Source organism: Nothobranchius furzeri, chromosome 12, assembly GCF_043380555.1.
Source record: "Nothobranchius furzeri strain GRZ-AD chromosome 12, NfurGRZ-RIMD1, whole genome shotgun sequence".
Taxonomy (NCBI): domain Eukaryota; kingdom Metazoa; phylum Chordata; class Actinopteri; order Cyprinodontiformes; family Nothobranchiidae; genus Nothobranchius; species Nothobranchius furzeri.
The window spans coordinates 40026207-40042709 of NC_091752.1; the positions used below are offsets into that span (position 1 = coordinate 40026207).

General features: G+C 41.0%; 1 protein-coding gene across 1 annotated transcript in view; it reads left to right on the plus strand.

The window, feature by feature from the left end:
* Window positions 1-16503, plus strand: part of plcb1 (phospholipase C beta 1) — a 51775-nt gene continuing 35272 nt past the window's right edge. The window contains exons 1-9 of the mRNA XM_015945044.3: window positions 1-231; window positions 2715-2792; window positions 7501-7569; window positions 8471-8611; window positions 8698-8777; window positions 10521-10574; window positions 11058-11133; window positions 13306-13406; window positions 13770-13933. Of these exons, the coding sequence (XP_015800530.1) occupies window positions 133-231; window positions 2715-2792; window positions 7501-7569; window positions 8471-8611; window positions 8698-8777; window positions 10521-10574; window positions 11058-11133; window positions 13306-13406; window positions 13770-13933 (862 nt within the window). The 5' untranslated portion in view covers window positions 1-132. The remainder of the gene's footprint in view (window positions 232-2714; window positions 2793-7500; window positions 7570-8470; window positions 8612-8697; window positions 8778-10520; window positions 10575-11057; window positions 11134-13305; window positions 13407-13769; window positions 13934-16503) is intronic.

The following is a 16503-nucleotide window of genomic DNA, read 5'->3' on the forward strand; positions in this document are numbered from 1 at the left end:
AGGGTGCTGCTGCAGCCAAGCTTCTGACTTCTGAGGAGTTTGAGCTCAGACATGACTGAGATGCAGCATCCTGGTTTCTGAGCATCTCCAGTTTGTGTGTGCGTGTGTGTGTTTTAATGCGAGCGTGGAACCATGGCGAGTGCTCAGCCGGGGGTCCATGCTTTGAAACTCCAGCCTCCCTCCGTCTCACACACCCTGAGGAACGGAAGCAACTTCATTAAATGGGACGAGGTAAGGTTGTTTCTGGGAAGCCTTTCCCTTTCCTTTTACTGGTTTGTTTAGAAATGAGAAAGCAGCACAGTAAAGTGGTGGTCAGTTTCACTGTGAGGAAGTGTGAGATGGTGATGAGGATGATGATGATGAAGAGGAGGAAACATGCCATGTGGTCAGATGTGTTTACTGTTAATTTGTTGATTGAGCTTTGGCAACAAGTACCTGTGGAGCTGGCGCCAGGAACACTGTATGTGTGTGTGTGTGTATGTGTGTGTTTGTGTGTGTGTTGCCAGTTTCTGCTTTGCCACCTGTTGGTGCAGAATCCATCAACATGTCTTTGCTGTGTGTGTTTGAGTGTGAATAAAAAACATAAACTCTTTTTACAGCTTTCATGGGCACATTCAAACACACATTTTCAGAGCATTGCATCCGTGTGTGTGTGTTTGTGTGTGTGTGTGTGTGTGTGTGCGTGAGCATGCGAGTGCGCGTGTATTGGTATTCTGAAATATATAGCCTTGACAATGAGAAACGTGCAGTCCGGTCGCTATGGTAACTGGCATGGTTACCAGCACCTAAACAGATCGGATGCGTGCATGACAAACATCAGATGTTTGTGTGTAAATGTGTGTATTAAGATGCTTAATGTCACATTAGATCTAGAAAAGTGAGTGTGTGAAGCCAAAAGTCAAAAGCTTAGAAATGTTAATATAAAAAGAATCAGTTTGTTTCCACAGCAACGGGCGACCACCAGGTTTTCAGTCTGCTCCTGGATGTTTATCTTTCTGGATCCACATTGTGATGTTATGAAGGACAAGCTGTCTCAAACATTTACATGGCACCAAAACGGTTTCATTTATAACTTTACTATGATAATAATTTTAAAGCTCCTAATGACTCAGTGTCATTCTTAAAGCTCGACTTACATCTGGTCATTTCTGCCTCCCCCCCCCCCCCCCGATACATTTAATTTCTCCAAAGTTGCAAACTAAACAGTTTAAGAATCATGCTGCTGCCAGGTTCTTGACGGGTACACACCGACGTAGCCACATTACCCCTGTCCTGGCACATCTTCACTGGCTCCCTGTCATTTTCAGAGTGCAGTTTAAGTTACTGACTTTTGTTTTTAAAGCGCTCAGTGACCTGGCACCTTCCTACCTCTCTGCCCTTCTCACTCCATATGTGCCCACCCGCTCGTTGAGGTCGGCTGACCTATTGCTGCTGCACACGCCGCGGATGAGGCTCAAATCGCGGGGTGAACGAGCATTTGTCCATGCTGCCCCAAAGCTATGGAACTCATTGCCCATTGGAGTTCGGCAGGCTCCATCTCTGGCGGTTTTTAAATCTCGTTTAAAGACCCACTTTTACACTTTGGCTTTTAGACAGTGACTCGTTTTAGTGTTTTATTGTGTCATTGTTTTAATGTGTTCTTATTATTCATGTTTTCTCTGCTTTTAATTGAGATTTTATCCTTAGTTTTAGCTCCTTGTAATGGGTGTGTTTTGTTTTAGCCTGTGCAGCACTTTGGGCAGCTCCCATGCTGCATTTTAAATGTGCTATATAAATAAACTATGCTATGCTATGCTATGCTATGCTATGCAAAAACTACATTGATAAACATCTTAGGAAAGAAACAAACTATAATGATTGTTGATATATCCATTTTCATATTTTATTTTATTTTTTTAAACACAGGAAACAGGTTTTGGTTTTATTATAAATGTAAAATCAAATTAGAAAAAGGGAACATGGACAGAAAACTGAAACCAGTATTTTAATGGAATTACCGTATTGACCCGAATATAGGACCACCCTAATTATAAGACGACCTCACATTTTAAAATTATTTTCTATGAAACAAAACCTCATCCTATATTTGGGTCAATACGGTAAATCAAACAGATTTATATGGTGTAACTGGTGGATGGTACAAAGACCACCATGTGGTCCCAGAGCCACAGGTTGTAGATCTCATGTTAAGGATAAAAGAAGAACATTTGTCTTTTTTCATCATTTCTATAAAAACTTAGATTTTTTTTGTTAGTTCATTGTCATAACTTCAATCGTCATTGCATCTCTCTTAGATATGGCAGCATCTAACAATGACCCCCTTAAAGTTTGCTCCATTTGAAATGTACATACATATCTAAACTAACATTAAGGTATCATTCCAAATGTAGATAAACACACATTTTTCCTAATATTTGTGTAAAATATTTTGTTTAATTCTGCTGGCAGTACTGGTTTGTTTCTGACTAATTGCCTTTAATTTTCACTGTGTGTGTGTGTGTGCACGCGCGTGTGTGTGCGCGCGCATGTGTGTCTGAAACTAGGAACAACTGAGCATTTATTTTGCCTCAAAATGTAGTGAAATGTTTAATCACAAGTGTATTGTAGTTTCAATGTCGTTACAGTTATGATTCATCTTCAGCTGAGACACATTAAGTTCATTTACTGTTGTTTTCTGTGTATTTGTACACATGGAACTACCTGCTTTCCCCTAGGATTTGTCAACTGTCAGTCCAGTCACTCTGTTTGTGGACCCACATGGATTTTATCTCTACTGGACCGACCAAAACAAGGTAATCACACAAAAACAGACTAAATGTTCTCAGTCATCAACTTCATGCATCATTCATTTAATTTCTCAACATTGGAGTCATAAAAAACATCAAAATAGAAATGTTATCCTAGAAAGTAATAAAGAATACTGTATATTACTTTGTAACCCCAATAGGTAAAGTTTATGCACAAAAGTTTTTTTATCACCAATTCTGAGCTCAATATCTGACAAACTAACTGAATTACAGCTGTTTGGAGGTCTCCTAAGTATCTTGTTGTGGCGGCCATCTTTAATTGAGTTGGCTTCAAAAGTTAATCATTTGTTGATGAACATCCTCTTATTCATTTCTGAGAGTTTTATTAAAATCTGTCCAAATGAGAAATTTTACTAACATGTAAAAACTTAAAGATCAGACACTGAGAAACCATTTTTTACTTGTTATTTTTCAAATATGATCGGTCACTCCGAGTTTCACAAGCGGGCTGAATGTGAAAATAGTCTTCACTCCTATTTCCCGCATCTTCCGCTCTACGTAGCACCGTCACTTAACGTCCATGGAATCACCAGTCTTGACCCATGGCTGTTGATGCTTTAGTATCCAGGAAACAGAGAACATCACTGCTAGTAGAAGCTAACCGTTAGCATTAGCAACCTCTTCAGGCTTGTGTTGTTTGTGGAGCTACGACATTAACATTGCAGAGCAAATGGAGTCAGTGGTAGTCGTGTTGCTGTTAGCCAATCAGAGGGGAGTTGTCCCAAAATCAGGTAGTAAGACTAAATCCTGCTGTTTTCTGCCCGCCTGCGGCTAACTTCTACTTCCTGAAACAGGAGCATCAGAACTTTTTTCCCTGGACAGACAACTCACAAGAAATTTATTACTAGACCTCTAAAAGTGTATTGAAATAATGAGTGAATGAGAGCTTTGACAATCCGTGCATACCTGAACGGTCTAAAGGCCAGTGTTGGTTTTAAAATGGGAAATCAAGATTTTTACGAAGAACTGGGCCTGCAAGTAGATTCTGGATTAGTAGGAGGTCTGGTGGGTTGAAGGTGGACAAGTGGAGGTCTTACTGTGCTGCTGGGGAGATGGTAGATGGGGAGGTTGGTTAGGTCTGAGGTGGCGGGATCCAAGTGTCCAGTGGGGTTGAGATAAGGGTTCCAGAGAGGGATTGATGAGCGGTTGAACGGGACTGTGGGAAGGAAGATGCAGGCTGAAGTGAGGTCCAGGAGTATGGCTGAAGGTGTGAAGTTAACAGGATCTGAGTAAAAACAAGGAGCAAATGTCAGGTAGAGTAATCAATGATATAACTAGACTAGAGTTTCCTGCGTGGCAGGAGAATATCCAACTGGATACCCATGTGGAGTAATCAACCAGCGTTGAGCAGTGGTCTCCCTCCTGCTTTTAAGCCAGCAGTGGCTGATGGTGAATCTGCAGCAGCTGGTTCCGTTCAGACACCGCTCACCTGGAATGAATGCTAGAGGCTGATTAGAAGATGAGCTCACCTCAGACCATGACATCGCAAGTTTTTTGTGAGATCTGGAGCCACAAATAACCATTTTTATCCACGTGAAAAACATTTATCCTGTTTATGTTTCTTCACCGCTAATAAAACCTGTAATGTTTCATCATGATGCGTCTTCAACATTTGTCTTCTCCACACATGAGCGCTGGAAATGCTTCAGGAAAACCACGGTGTGACGTTTCGGCAGTTGTTCTCACAACAAGAACACTGGCAGCTTTTCTGTGTTTTGTTTACAGAACACGAGAAAAGGGAGAAAAATGAAGCAACTTGATAATCATTTTCATCTTAGAAAATAAAACCACTTATGATTGAATGAACAAATGGAAACCAACATACCGGTGAGCAGGAAATCTACAGAATCGATCAGTTGGTTGATTGATCAATTAACTGTTCATCTGCATGTTCGGCTCTCTTTATGTCGATTGTTGAATTCACTCCTTCAATCAATCATTTTTCCTGCAGCAACAATTACTCAAAATATTTTTGGAAAGGTGCAAAAAAGGCAGAGCATGATTTAGAATTAGAAATAAAGGAGTGCAAAAATGATTTAAACAGCAAAATAAACAAATGAAGATACAGAAACAATATTTTCTGGAATTTCAAATCTTTCAACTGAATGATCAAATCCTTGTGTTTGCATTTATGCATGTATTTATATTTAGATGTGTGTATTTCCCTGTTTTTGTAAATCCAACATTTTGAATAGGAATGGGTTATTTGCTGGGATGCTTGGTTTGGTTTCTAGCTAGCCTGATGCTTTTGGTGATTTTAAATGGAAGCTAAAGACTAAACAAGCTGACCCAAGTTACACAATGCAACAGATTTGAACACTTTCTTTCTTTACAAGGGTGACAAACACTTAAAAATACACTTTGAAACATTTTGATAAATAAAACAAGCTCTACATTGTCCTCCCTGCAGGCTCTGATCCCTAACCTCAAAGGTTAAGGATGTCAATTCCTTAAACTAGATTAGATTCGAAACACAAATGATGTGGTGAAAGGCTGAAAAAATAACTGAATGCACGCGCGTGTGTGCGCGCGCACACACACACACACACACACACACACACATTTATACTTGTGTGGACCTCCATTGACTTCATTTTAGTGACTCCACTAACCCTAACCATTGTCCACTGGATTTCTTTTCCTAACCTAGAATAGAGTAGACTTTATTTATCCCACAGTGGGGAAATTCACTTGTTACAGCAGCACAAACACTTGAGAGAATAATTTAAAGAAAAATTATAACAAAGGTACACACATATATACAAATAGGCAGTAAGCTAGTATTGTAACCTACGACCGCTAAAACCACAAATAAAAATGAAAAACTTGGATTCCAGCATTATGAAGCTTACTGTAAAACAACACAGACATGCTAGATGAAAGACCTATGGTAGCGTTCTGTTTTAAATCTAGGATGTCTCAGTCTGCCTCTGAAGGAGCTGTCCATGGTCTCCACAGTGGAATGCAGCAGGCAGGGAGGGGGGAGTTGTAAGATGGAGGTCATCTTCCCCAGCATCCTCCTTTCACACGTCTCCTCAACTGAATCCAGTGGGCAGCTCAGAATCGAGCTAGCTTTGTGAACTAGCTTGTTCAGCCTCTTCCTGTCTCGGTCAGAGCTGCCTGCACCCAACAGACCACAGCAGAGTGGATAACAGAGCCAACAACAGAGTGATAAAAGGATTTTAGCAGCTGGGAATTAACTCCAAAGGACCTCAGCCTCCTCAGGAGGTGGCTTTGGCCTTCTTATACAGAGCATCTGTTTTGTTGGACCAGTTCAGTTTACTGTTGAGGTGAACACCCAGGTACTTAAAGGATATCCATCACCTCAGTGTCTGCTCCCTGGATGTTTACTGGTGAGAGAGGAGGAGTGTTTCTCTGGAAGTCAGTCACCATTTCCTTCATCTTACTGGTTTTCAAGCGAAGGTGGTTACGCTCACACCAGTCCACAGAGTCTGTGATGACTGACCTGTACTCCTGGTCATTCCCCTCAGACACACAGTAGACAACCTAACCTAAACTAATCTAAATCAAAAGTTCATTCACGCCATTAATTCTCTTAAACATAGTTTTAGCATAGCATTTTAAGTAAGTACATTTTATTTATATAGCCCTCATCACAGACGGAAAATCACAAAGTGCTTCACATAAATGTTGTAAAATCATAACGATAAAAAAAAAATCATAAAATGATAAATTATCATAAAACAAATGAAAGATGATTACAAATTTTTGTTAGAAATAAGAAAATAAAAGATTTAGGTCAAAGCAACTTTAAATAAAGGGTCTTCAGCTGGATGAGAATCAGCTCCTCTAAATCTGAAACCATGGTCTTGATTCGGAAAAGGGTAGAATGCCTACTCCAGGTCAGGGATGAGGTCCCGCCCCAAGTGGAGGAGTTTAAGTGTGTCGGAGTTTGGTTCATGAGTGAGGGAAAGATGATCGACAGTCGGATTGGTGCTGCATCTGCAGTGATGCGGGCGTTGTACCGGTCTGCTGTGGTGAAGAGAGAGCTGAGCCCGAAGGCAAAGCCCTCAATTTATTGATCGTTCTACGTTCCTACCCTCACCTATGGTCATGAGCTTTGGGTGGTGACCGCAAGAGCGAGATCAACGATAAGAGGCTGAAATGAGTTTTCTCCGCAGAGTGGCTGAGCTCTCCCTTAGAGATAGGGTGAGAAGCTCGGTCATCCGGGAGGGGCTCGGAGTAGATCTGCTGCTCCTCCGCACCAAGAGGAGCCAGTTGAGGTGGCTCGGGCATCTGGTCTGGATGCCTCCTGGACGCCTTCCTGGTGAGGTTTTCTGGGCACGTCCAACTGGGAGGAGACCCAAGGGAAGACCCAGGACATGCTGGAGGGACTATGTCTCTCGGCTGGCCAGGGAACATCTTGGGATTCCCTCAGAGGAGCTGGCCCAAGTAGCTGAGGAGAGGGAAGTCTGGGCCTCTCAGCTTAGGCTGCTGCCCCCACAACCCGACTCAGAATAAGCAGCTGAAAATGGATGGATGGGTCTTCAGCTGTTTTTTTTAAAGTGGACCAGCAGAATGTCACCACAATGTGGAAATGGCCACACTACAGGTTAAAGTTAAGATGTGTCTACTTAAGCATTTAAAAGTACGTACACACACACACACACACACACACACACATACAGCCGTTTACTGAAATCCCCTGACCTCTTGTGTGTTTTATCAACAGGACACAGAACTGTTGGACCTAACGTATGTAAAAGATGTCAGAACCGGCAGAAGCACCAAAACAGCCAAGGTACCACCACAAAGCAGCTCATGTTTAAACTGTCTTATTTTATATTCACATAGCTCTCCGTGCCCCAGTGGTGACCCTCCCTCAGTTGATTCTCATCTAATGTAGATAAAAATGAGATTTTATTCAGCAGTTTTCTTGTTTGTTGTTTTCGGTGGAAGTTCATGAGAAACTGCGTTATTCTTACCAACTACAGTGTATCATTTGTTTTGTTGTAGATTTTTATGTTTACATTCCTTTAAAATACTTTTTTCATTCATTTAATAAAATGTCTAGATTCTTTCAATAATTCAATTAATAAATCGGATGTAGAATTTTTAAACCAATCCAGATGAATTAACAAAATTATTTGGGTAACACTTTACAATAAGTGTCTCTTTATTAACAATGATTGGTGCATTATTAAGTGTTCATAAACAAAGCATCCCTTTATTAACAATCCAGATCTTGTTAACTATTAGATGTACTTAAGGAACCCAAAAAGGACAAGGGGGGGGGGGGGGGGGTGAGAGGGCTGCTTAGTAATGCATTCCCTAATATTAGCATTAATATTAAACAGTTGTTAATAGTTCATTGATGCTTATTGTTGCACTAAGTAGCATTGATAAATGAATCCTTATTGTAACGTGTTGCTCTTATTTGGAGTATTTTACTGAATTTGTGAATTTGCAAGAGAACAAAGGGTAACTAAAAATAACTAATTAAAAGAAGGATGTTTAGTCCACATTATTACATTTTGTCTGGAATTTAATGTCACACATTTTCATTAAATAATGCTTTACTGGTCAGATGTTGAGGCTGATGATTTTTAATAATTTTCCTGGTAAACTCATCAAGATCACCTCCACCTTCATGCATCAAAGTCTAAAATCTGCCTCAGCCTTCCTTTTGTGGGTTCCAACAGGAGGCCAAGCTTCGGGAGCTGCTCGACGTCGGAAACCTTGTGGGTCGCTTGGAGAACCGCATGGTTACCGTGATTACAGCATCAGACCTCGTAAATGTCACCCAACTCATTTTTATTGCCTCTCAAGAGGACGAGGCCAAGGTAAGGAGCTTGTTGGTGCCGCAAGTGGCGAGGAGACCATCGCTCTGTTGATGAAGTTGAGGATGTAGAAGAGTGTGTTTTTGCAGCTGTGGTGTGAGGAGCTGTTTTCTGTGTCTTCCAACCTGCTGGGCCACAATCTCAACAGAGACCATAGTTTGCAGAAAGCGTGAGTCTGCACACACACACACACACACACACACACACACACACACACACACACACACACACACACACACACACACACACACACAATTAGACATAGTTATTTAGTCAATAGGACTACCCAAATTGTCTTTAAAAATGCTGTATAGCAGGTTAAATTTAAGAGTAAAATAGAAAACTGTACACTTTCAGTACAAAGATGCCTCATTTGTTGAACTGATCTACCATTTTTCATCCTTTACAAAAGCCTGTTGAAATCTCAATTACACTCATCTCCACTACAAATAGGAAAAAGAGGCTACAATTTGCACAAGCTCACCAAAATTGGACGTTGAAGACTGGAAAAATGTTGCCTGGTCTGATGAGTCTCGATTTCTGTTGAGACATTCAAATGGTAGAGTCAGAATTTGGTGTAAACAGAATGAGAACATGGATCCATCATGCCTTGTTACCACTGAGCAGGCTGCTGGTGGTGGTGGTGTAATGGCGTGGGGATGTTTACTTGGCACACTTTAGGCCCCTTAGTCCCAACTGGGCATGGTTTAAATGCCACCGGCTACCTGAGCATTGTTTCTGACCATGTCCATCCCTTCATGACCTCCATGTACCCATCCTCTGGTGGATACTTCCAGCAGGATAATGCACCATGTCATGAAGCTCCAATCATTTCAAATTGGTTTCTTGAACATGACGATGAGTTCACTGTACTATACTGGCCCCCACAGTCACCAGATCTCAACCCGATAGAGCATCTTTGGGATGTGGTGGAACAGGAGCTTCGTGCCCTGGATGTGCATCCCACAAATCTCCATCAACTGCAAGATGCTATCCTATCAATATGGGCCAACATTTCTAAAGAACGCTTTCAACACCTTGTTGAATCAATGCCACGTAGAATTAAGGCAGCTCTGAAGGAAAAAGGGGGTCACACACTGTATTAGTATGGTGTTCCTAATAATCCTTTAGGTGAGTGTATAGGCTTCAGCTGTTTATTGGGTGGTGGACTCTTATTGTGAAGGACTGTAGTTGTGGGAGTACGGATGGTAAGAAAATACTTTCTTTTTTATTTCTCAGCTTTACTCTGGGAATATTTTCATTTATCTTGTTTTAATGTTTAATCTGTTTCCTTTATCTTTTTTCTAAATTTTGCTGTTTTCCGTCACATTTTGTCTTTAATGTAAAAAGAAAACAAAAAACTATTTCTTTACTGTTGTAGTGTGTTTTAGTGTGGGAGTGTGTTGTCCCAATAAGGCAACTTTTGAATATTTGGTTCAGACTGTTTTGAAACCTCTAAATTCTTATCAGATCCAAAACGCTGGCATTTAAAAAACTGTTCTTCATTAGAGAAAAAAAAAACATTTCTTTTTTAACATTCTGTTATAATTTCTCACATTTGAGTTTTGGGATTGATTTAATTCCATTTTCAGATGGTGAGAAAGTTCAGTTCACCTTTGAACCTTAGTAATAAATTTAAAAACATTCTTATGACATCAACCGAAGGTTCTTCCTGTCTAAAATACTTTATCAAACACAGATTTCTAATGTTCACTCAGTATTTTATTTACTTCTTTTATTTCCCAGAAAGGCAAAAAGATGTGAAAAATAATATTTTCACTTATTTTGTTTTGTTAAATAAATTAAATTCACAAAAAATACATTGACTGTATTAGTTTTTCATTTATTTGTGGAGCTTTTATTGAAAATATTAAAAGTTATGTAAAGTTCACAGATTCTCCTTCTGTTTCAGGTACGTCAGGCTGACTCTTCAACCAAATGCAGAGGGAAGAATCCCAGTCAAAAAGTGAGCTCCTGATGACGATTCCCCCCGTGGTCCTCAGGCAGGGCTTCTGTCTGAGCTCAGTGTTTGAGGAGCGTTAAAGCAGATGTGTTCAAACTGCAAAAATAGCTCGACAAAGTCTGCAGAGACGTTTACAAACTTAAACTTTGCACTTTCCTGTCCCTTGCTTCCAAAAATAAAGTTAATTCCATGTGCACTTGGGGGAGCAAAAACAGGGACATGATTCATGAAGGTGCCTAATTCAGCTCTGACCTGGTAATCAACCAGCACCAGAGCATGAGGTGGATTATACATTTATGAAGCAAAGCTGTGTTTTAGAAGCAGACTGGAAGCAGAATTAAGGTCAGGAGATATCTTGGAATTTGAGGGAGGAGGCATGAAGTTTGCAGCATCAAAAGAAAACACCTCAGAAATATGCATGTTGTTATAGAACCTGTCCGTTTTAGACAGTAGGATGAGCTGATGTGATGTCTTGGCTTGTTGCAGCATTGTTCGACAGTTTTCGTCCGACAGAAAGAAAGTGGAGAATGCCCTGGAGAGCTGCAAACTGCCGTATGGACGGGTAAACACAAGTTTCTATTAACGAGAGTGACAGTAAATACACAAATGTTTGTTTGTTTGTTTGTTTGTTTGTTTGTTTGTTTGTTTGGAAAAAAACATCCACTCTGTAGTACAACTCTGTCCAGATAAATGCAGTAAGTACGCACTAGTATCAGTAATAGTCAGACTTATGTGTCCTTTTATCATTAGCCAAGGCATGCTGGTGCAGCTTGGACACCTCATCAGTAACACATTCAGTCATGTGATGTTTCAGATTTGAAATCATCTACCTTAAATGACCTGAAGAGACAGGTCCTACATTTTGAGCAGGTTTTGTGAATTACCATGTCACTATTCTTGAGTCTGAGCCACCACAGAGCTACAGCTCCATCAATGCTTTTGTTGGACAGAGTAACTCAATGTACATACATCTAGTAGTGTCCCAGGAGCAGCATGATGTGCTTCCAGTTCCAACTTGACTGTTTCTACTGAGCTGAGACTGTTGGAGCCTATATTTAGACATAACTGCTGGAAAATGTGTGAATTTTCATCTGCAAACACACGAAAGTCTTACATGCAAACAACAACAATAAAGAGTTGCTATAGGCTTGTTGACACCTGACATCAGATGCCCAAGCTCCCGCTTCTGCAGCAGCTGGCCATAGGGCAAAAAGACAGGACACCCCTGCTGACCACCGTTGTAATTAGCTGTCAGTAAATTACGCAAAAGAGCGGCAAAATAGTAGCCTGGCAAGCCATCCTATATGTGAGTATATAGTCTGGGCACGATCCAGTCGTGGGGCGAGATCTACGGTTGTCTTTCAAACTGTCTCTGCATGCTATTGGACAACAAACAACGTGACGTACTCATAGCTTCGGTAGTCAGTCAACAGGAAGTCTGCCATTACATAGTGAAAGAAGATGAAAATAGTCCACTAATTAGTCCAAATTTGATGCCAAAGCTCTAGGTGATATAACACACAGAAGGCAGTTATTACGTCACTGTATCTAGATTCCTGCAAATACTCTTTAGCATTCATGAGACAAAATGAGAAGAAACATTTTGCAACCTTTTGGAAAATCTCGTCACAGCAAAGAGAGACTTGGGCTTTAAACATTTTCTAATTGCAATCTAGTCAATCATCCGTTTCAGCTAATTTTATTCTTTTGCATTTTATCCATGCACTTGATCACATTCATCATTCCCTCAATTGCAACCAGTCGTCCTGTCCCTGCAGCTGAAAAACACCCCCACAGCATGATGCTGCCACCGCCATGCTTCACTGTGGGCACTGTATTGAACAAGAGTTGAGCATTGCTTGGTTTTCTCCACACACACTACTTAGAATTAAGGCCAAGAATATTTAGGACCATGTAATATTTCAGTTTGTCTTTAATAACTGCAGAAATGTTTAAAATTCTGTGTTTTTCTGACACTGTGGGGTTCTGTGTGTACATTAATGAGGAAATAATGAGTGAAAACTTGACGGGGGTCTGAAAAGTTTCTGAACCCACTGTAAATCTATTGTAAATATTTTGAATACAGGCTGTGCAGTAGCGCAGTGGTTAGAGCTGTTGCCTTGCAGCGAGAGGGTCCTGGGTTCAATTCCCGGCCTGTGATCTTTCTGCATGGAGTTTGCATGTTCTCCCTGTGTATGTGTGGGTTCTCTCCGGGTACTCCGGCTTCCTTCCACCGTCCAAAAACATGACTGTTAGGTTAATTGGTCTCCGTGTTGCCCTGCGATGGACTGGCTCTCTGTCCTGGGTGTACCCCGCCTACCTGCCCGTTGACTGCCCCCCCACCCCCCCACCCCCGCGACCCTGCGTGGACAAAGCGGGTTCAGAAGATGGATGGATGAGATTTTGAATACATTCAGAATAAAGCTTTAATCTTGTATGTGTGTGTGTGTGTGTGTGTGTGTGTGTGTGTGTTATGACTAAGTGTATTTTATTTGTTTCTATCATGTTATTTTGCACTTTTTGTCCACAATGGTGCATAGAAGCGTAAAACAAACTCAAACATTTGAGTCATCAAACTTTTCAAGCAAACAAAAAGTAGCAGCAGAAAATCTGCTCACATAAATTTGTCACGCTTCAGAAAATTGTTGCTTTCCTTTGAATTTTACAAAAAAAGAACTGCTGTTCAGCCAAACATTTGACACATCTTATTCGTCTGGTTTCTTGATTTTCTCAGGGTGATGGCATCAAACTGGAGGACTTCACTCTTGACGTATACCGGAACTTCCTGGACAGTCTGTGTCCTCGTCCTGAGCTTAGCAGCATCTTCAAACTGCAGTAAGAAACTCCTAAAGCAAAAAGTAGAAATCTGAGCTGTTTACAAGTCTCTGTTTGCTTTAGGCAAATGACTTTGATATCAAAGCTATGAATAAGGATTCATCTGTTGCTTGCTCCTGATCAAAGAAGCTATTTCAATCAAGTTTATAACCCCGGTCAGTTTCCAAGTAATTATTGTTGGTGTTTTACTTTTTAAATCCTAATTAATGGGTCTGACTGTTTTGCCTAAATAACTGTTAAACTGGTCACTATTTGTAAACTTTGTCTCATTGTTTCGTAAAAAAAATCTATTTTAATCAAGAAATACTGTCAGGTTCCATATTTTTGTCATTTTTTCTGAGCTGTCCTATTTCACCTCTACAGGGGAGGCGACGGCGGGACAATGTCAGTGGATCAAATGACAGAGTTCATCAATAACAAGCAGAGAGACCCAAGACTTAATGAAATCCTCTACCCTCCCCTTCGCCCTGCGCAGACGCTCAGCGTGATGGAGAGGTACCAGCAGGACCCATCACAACTGAAGCAAGGTGCTCACAAACACACACACACATTAGTGCTGTCACACACACAATACTGATAAAACGATCATATTACCAATTATAGATTATTTAATGTAATTGTAATGCCACTGTCATTTTCTCTTTTACTTTAAAGGAGTTCAACAACTTTTCTTTCCATAGTAAATAGTTGTTTGAGCCTCTTCAAACAGGTAAAACTCGAAAACTATGGTGCAAAAGTTCACTTTTTACAGTACTTCTTAGACAGAGAGACCATCTAAAGGCTCAGAAACTCTGCAGGTGTACTGGATTCATTAGCTGATTAGAGTGTGACACTTTGAGTTTTGAAAACTGAACCTTTTCCCATTAATATAATTGTGAGATTTTTAATGTGGGGTTTTCATAAACTGTAAGCTATAATCATCATAATTATAACAAATGAAGGCTTAAAATATCTGGCTTTGCTTCTAATCAGTCCATTTCATATGTTAGTTTCACCTTTTAGTATAACTGACTTTTGCATCATATTCTAATTTTTTGAGTTTCACATGTAGATTATGAAACTTTGTTGAGGCACAAAATGGACCAGGAGCTCTGATAAATGATCAAATGCAACCCTATCATAAAGTCTTAAAATAAAAGACTGGTTGTCCCCACTCACTCGGCCAGGGCATGAATATTAAATGAGCTGTGTGCTTATTGGTCGGTTTACGCAGATAGTTCTATAACTGTCTGAAGCTAGTAAGTGTGTATACACACATACAATATCCAGATAATGCAATAGGTAAGCTATGGGTCAATCTGGCATTTACTCAAAGCTTGGATTTTCACAGTACATCCTGTAAGGTGATTGTTTCGACATTTTTGTTTTTTTTTTTTTCCTCTCACAATACACAAGAACCTGACCAGTAAGTTGGGCTGGCTTTTTTCTGTGCTTAGCATTAACACCACCAACATTTATATTGCCAACATTAAAGAGGGGTTGAGACATGCTAATTTAACTGATTCACTGCCAGCCGTTTCCTGATCAGTAAATCCCCTGGCTGCCAGCGTTTTTGAGAATTTCTACGGTTTTTGAAGTGTCACAGAACATGCTCTATGATGATGTAAACACCAAAACTACCAAATGAAAGAGTAGACTCACTTCTTACACCAGAAAGAATCAGCTAGTTTCTAGCAATACATGTTCTTTCATAATCCGTTGTCGAATTGTGAGCTTCAGAAGCTTTTCCGGTTCACGCCTCACTTTTTTCACAGCAGCGGCCCAAAACGATCTCCTAATACATGGATTTTCTGCTTCCTGATCACGTGACGTTTGACCATCGACATATATACTGGACAATTTATGTCCATAGGCTCGAATTACAAGATTTTGTTCCCAAATGGGAGGTTCCCACCACCGCCATTTTGACCGTGTCACAGGTCCCGTCATGCCCAGACAATCCAAATATGGGAAAAGAGGTGGAGCTAAGGGTGGGGCTGTTACATTTGGAACAGGGTTTGAATAAATTCACCAGTGTAGCTACTAGCTAACTTAGCTAACCCAAGAAACTAAGAAGGGCTCCTTGGACCGGGGTGTCCCGCCCGCATGGCAGACTGGCTCCCGTGTGAGGCTGTAGTCATGCTAGTTGCCTGTGGAGATCTAATATGGACTGGGACTGTTAAATTACAAGCAGAGCCTCAGACCGGTGCAATCATAGCCAGGCTCCGTAGCCTATTACATTAGCTCTTGCTCTACGGTCGGAGAGAAGCAGGACATTAGCTACATGCTAACCCAAAGCTAATGGAGTTTTCCGGCCGTTTTCGGCAAGAAACGCAGTAGAGCAACTCCAAAGTGAAGGCACCTCCAGCCTGCTTAGTAACGAAATCATAACTAGGTAAGCTGACCAAGGATATTGAGGTTTGTTGGTCCACCGCAGTGAAACATTTGTGTGTCCACCACTGTAGATTGTCCCTTCTCCGGAAGCCGGCGGTCATCGGGACATTAGCTACATACTAACCTGAAGCTAACAGAGTTTTTGCGGGTGTTTTCAGTGAGAAAAATGAGGTTGAGCGACTCAAAAGTAAAGCAGCTGCAGTGTTTCTGTGGTCTCCCGCAGAGGTCCACCATTGACCGCATGATGACAACCTCGCTTTGGAGCCGGCCCAGCTGCCCCGGGAAATGGGAGCAGCTAGCCACCTGCTATTCTCAAGCGGGAGACAGGAGAAGCTGAGTACCCGCTCAAGGTTCCAATGCAGCCCCAGTAACATGTTTGACCAAGCAGTTAAATGATACAGCATTTCCTCCCATTCAACCAGTAAAATAAAGTACAGACTTTAGTCATCAATGGCAGGAAATTAGTTAAGGGGTGTCTAAGCTTATTACATAATAAACCAGCTTTTCTCAGAACTAACTAGCTTACAAATCTAAACAAACCGTAGCAGTAGAAAAAAGACATTGCTCTGCATATTGTTCAAGCTACGCTGTATTGTAGGTTTGCCATTGGCCCAACCAATTTTAGGTCTGGCCAGTCACAGCTCTCTATTTGTACAGAGGCACATTGGACCGGCTTAGCATCAAAGCTGTGAATAAGAAAAACTACAACAATGGCGTGGACTCA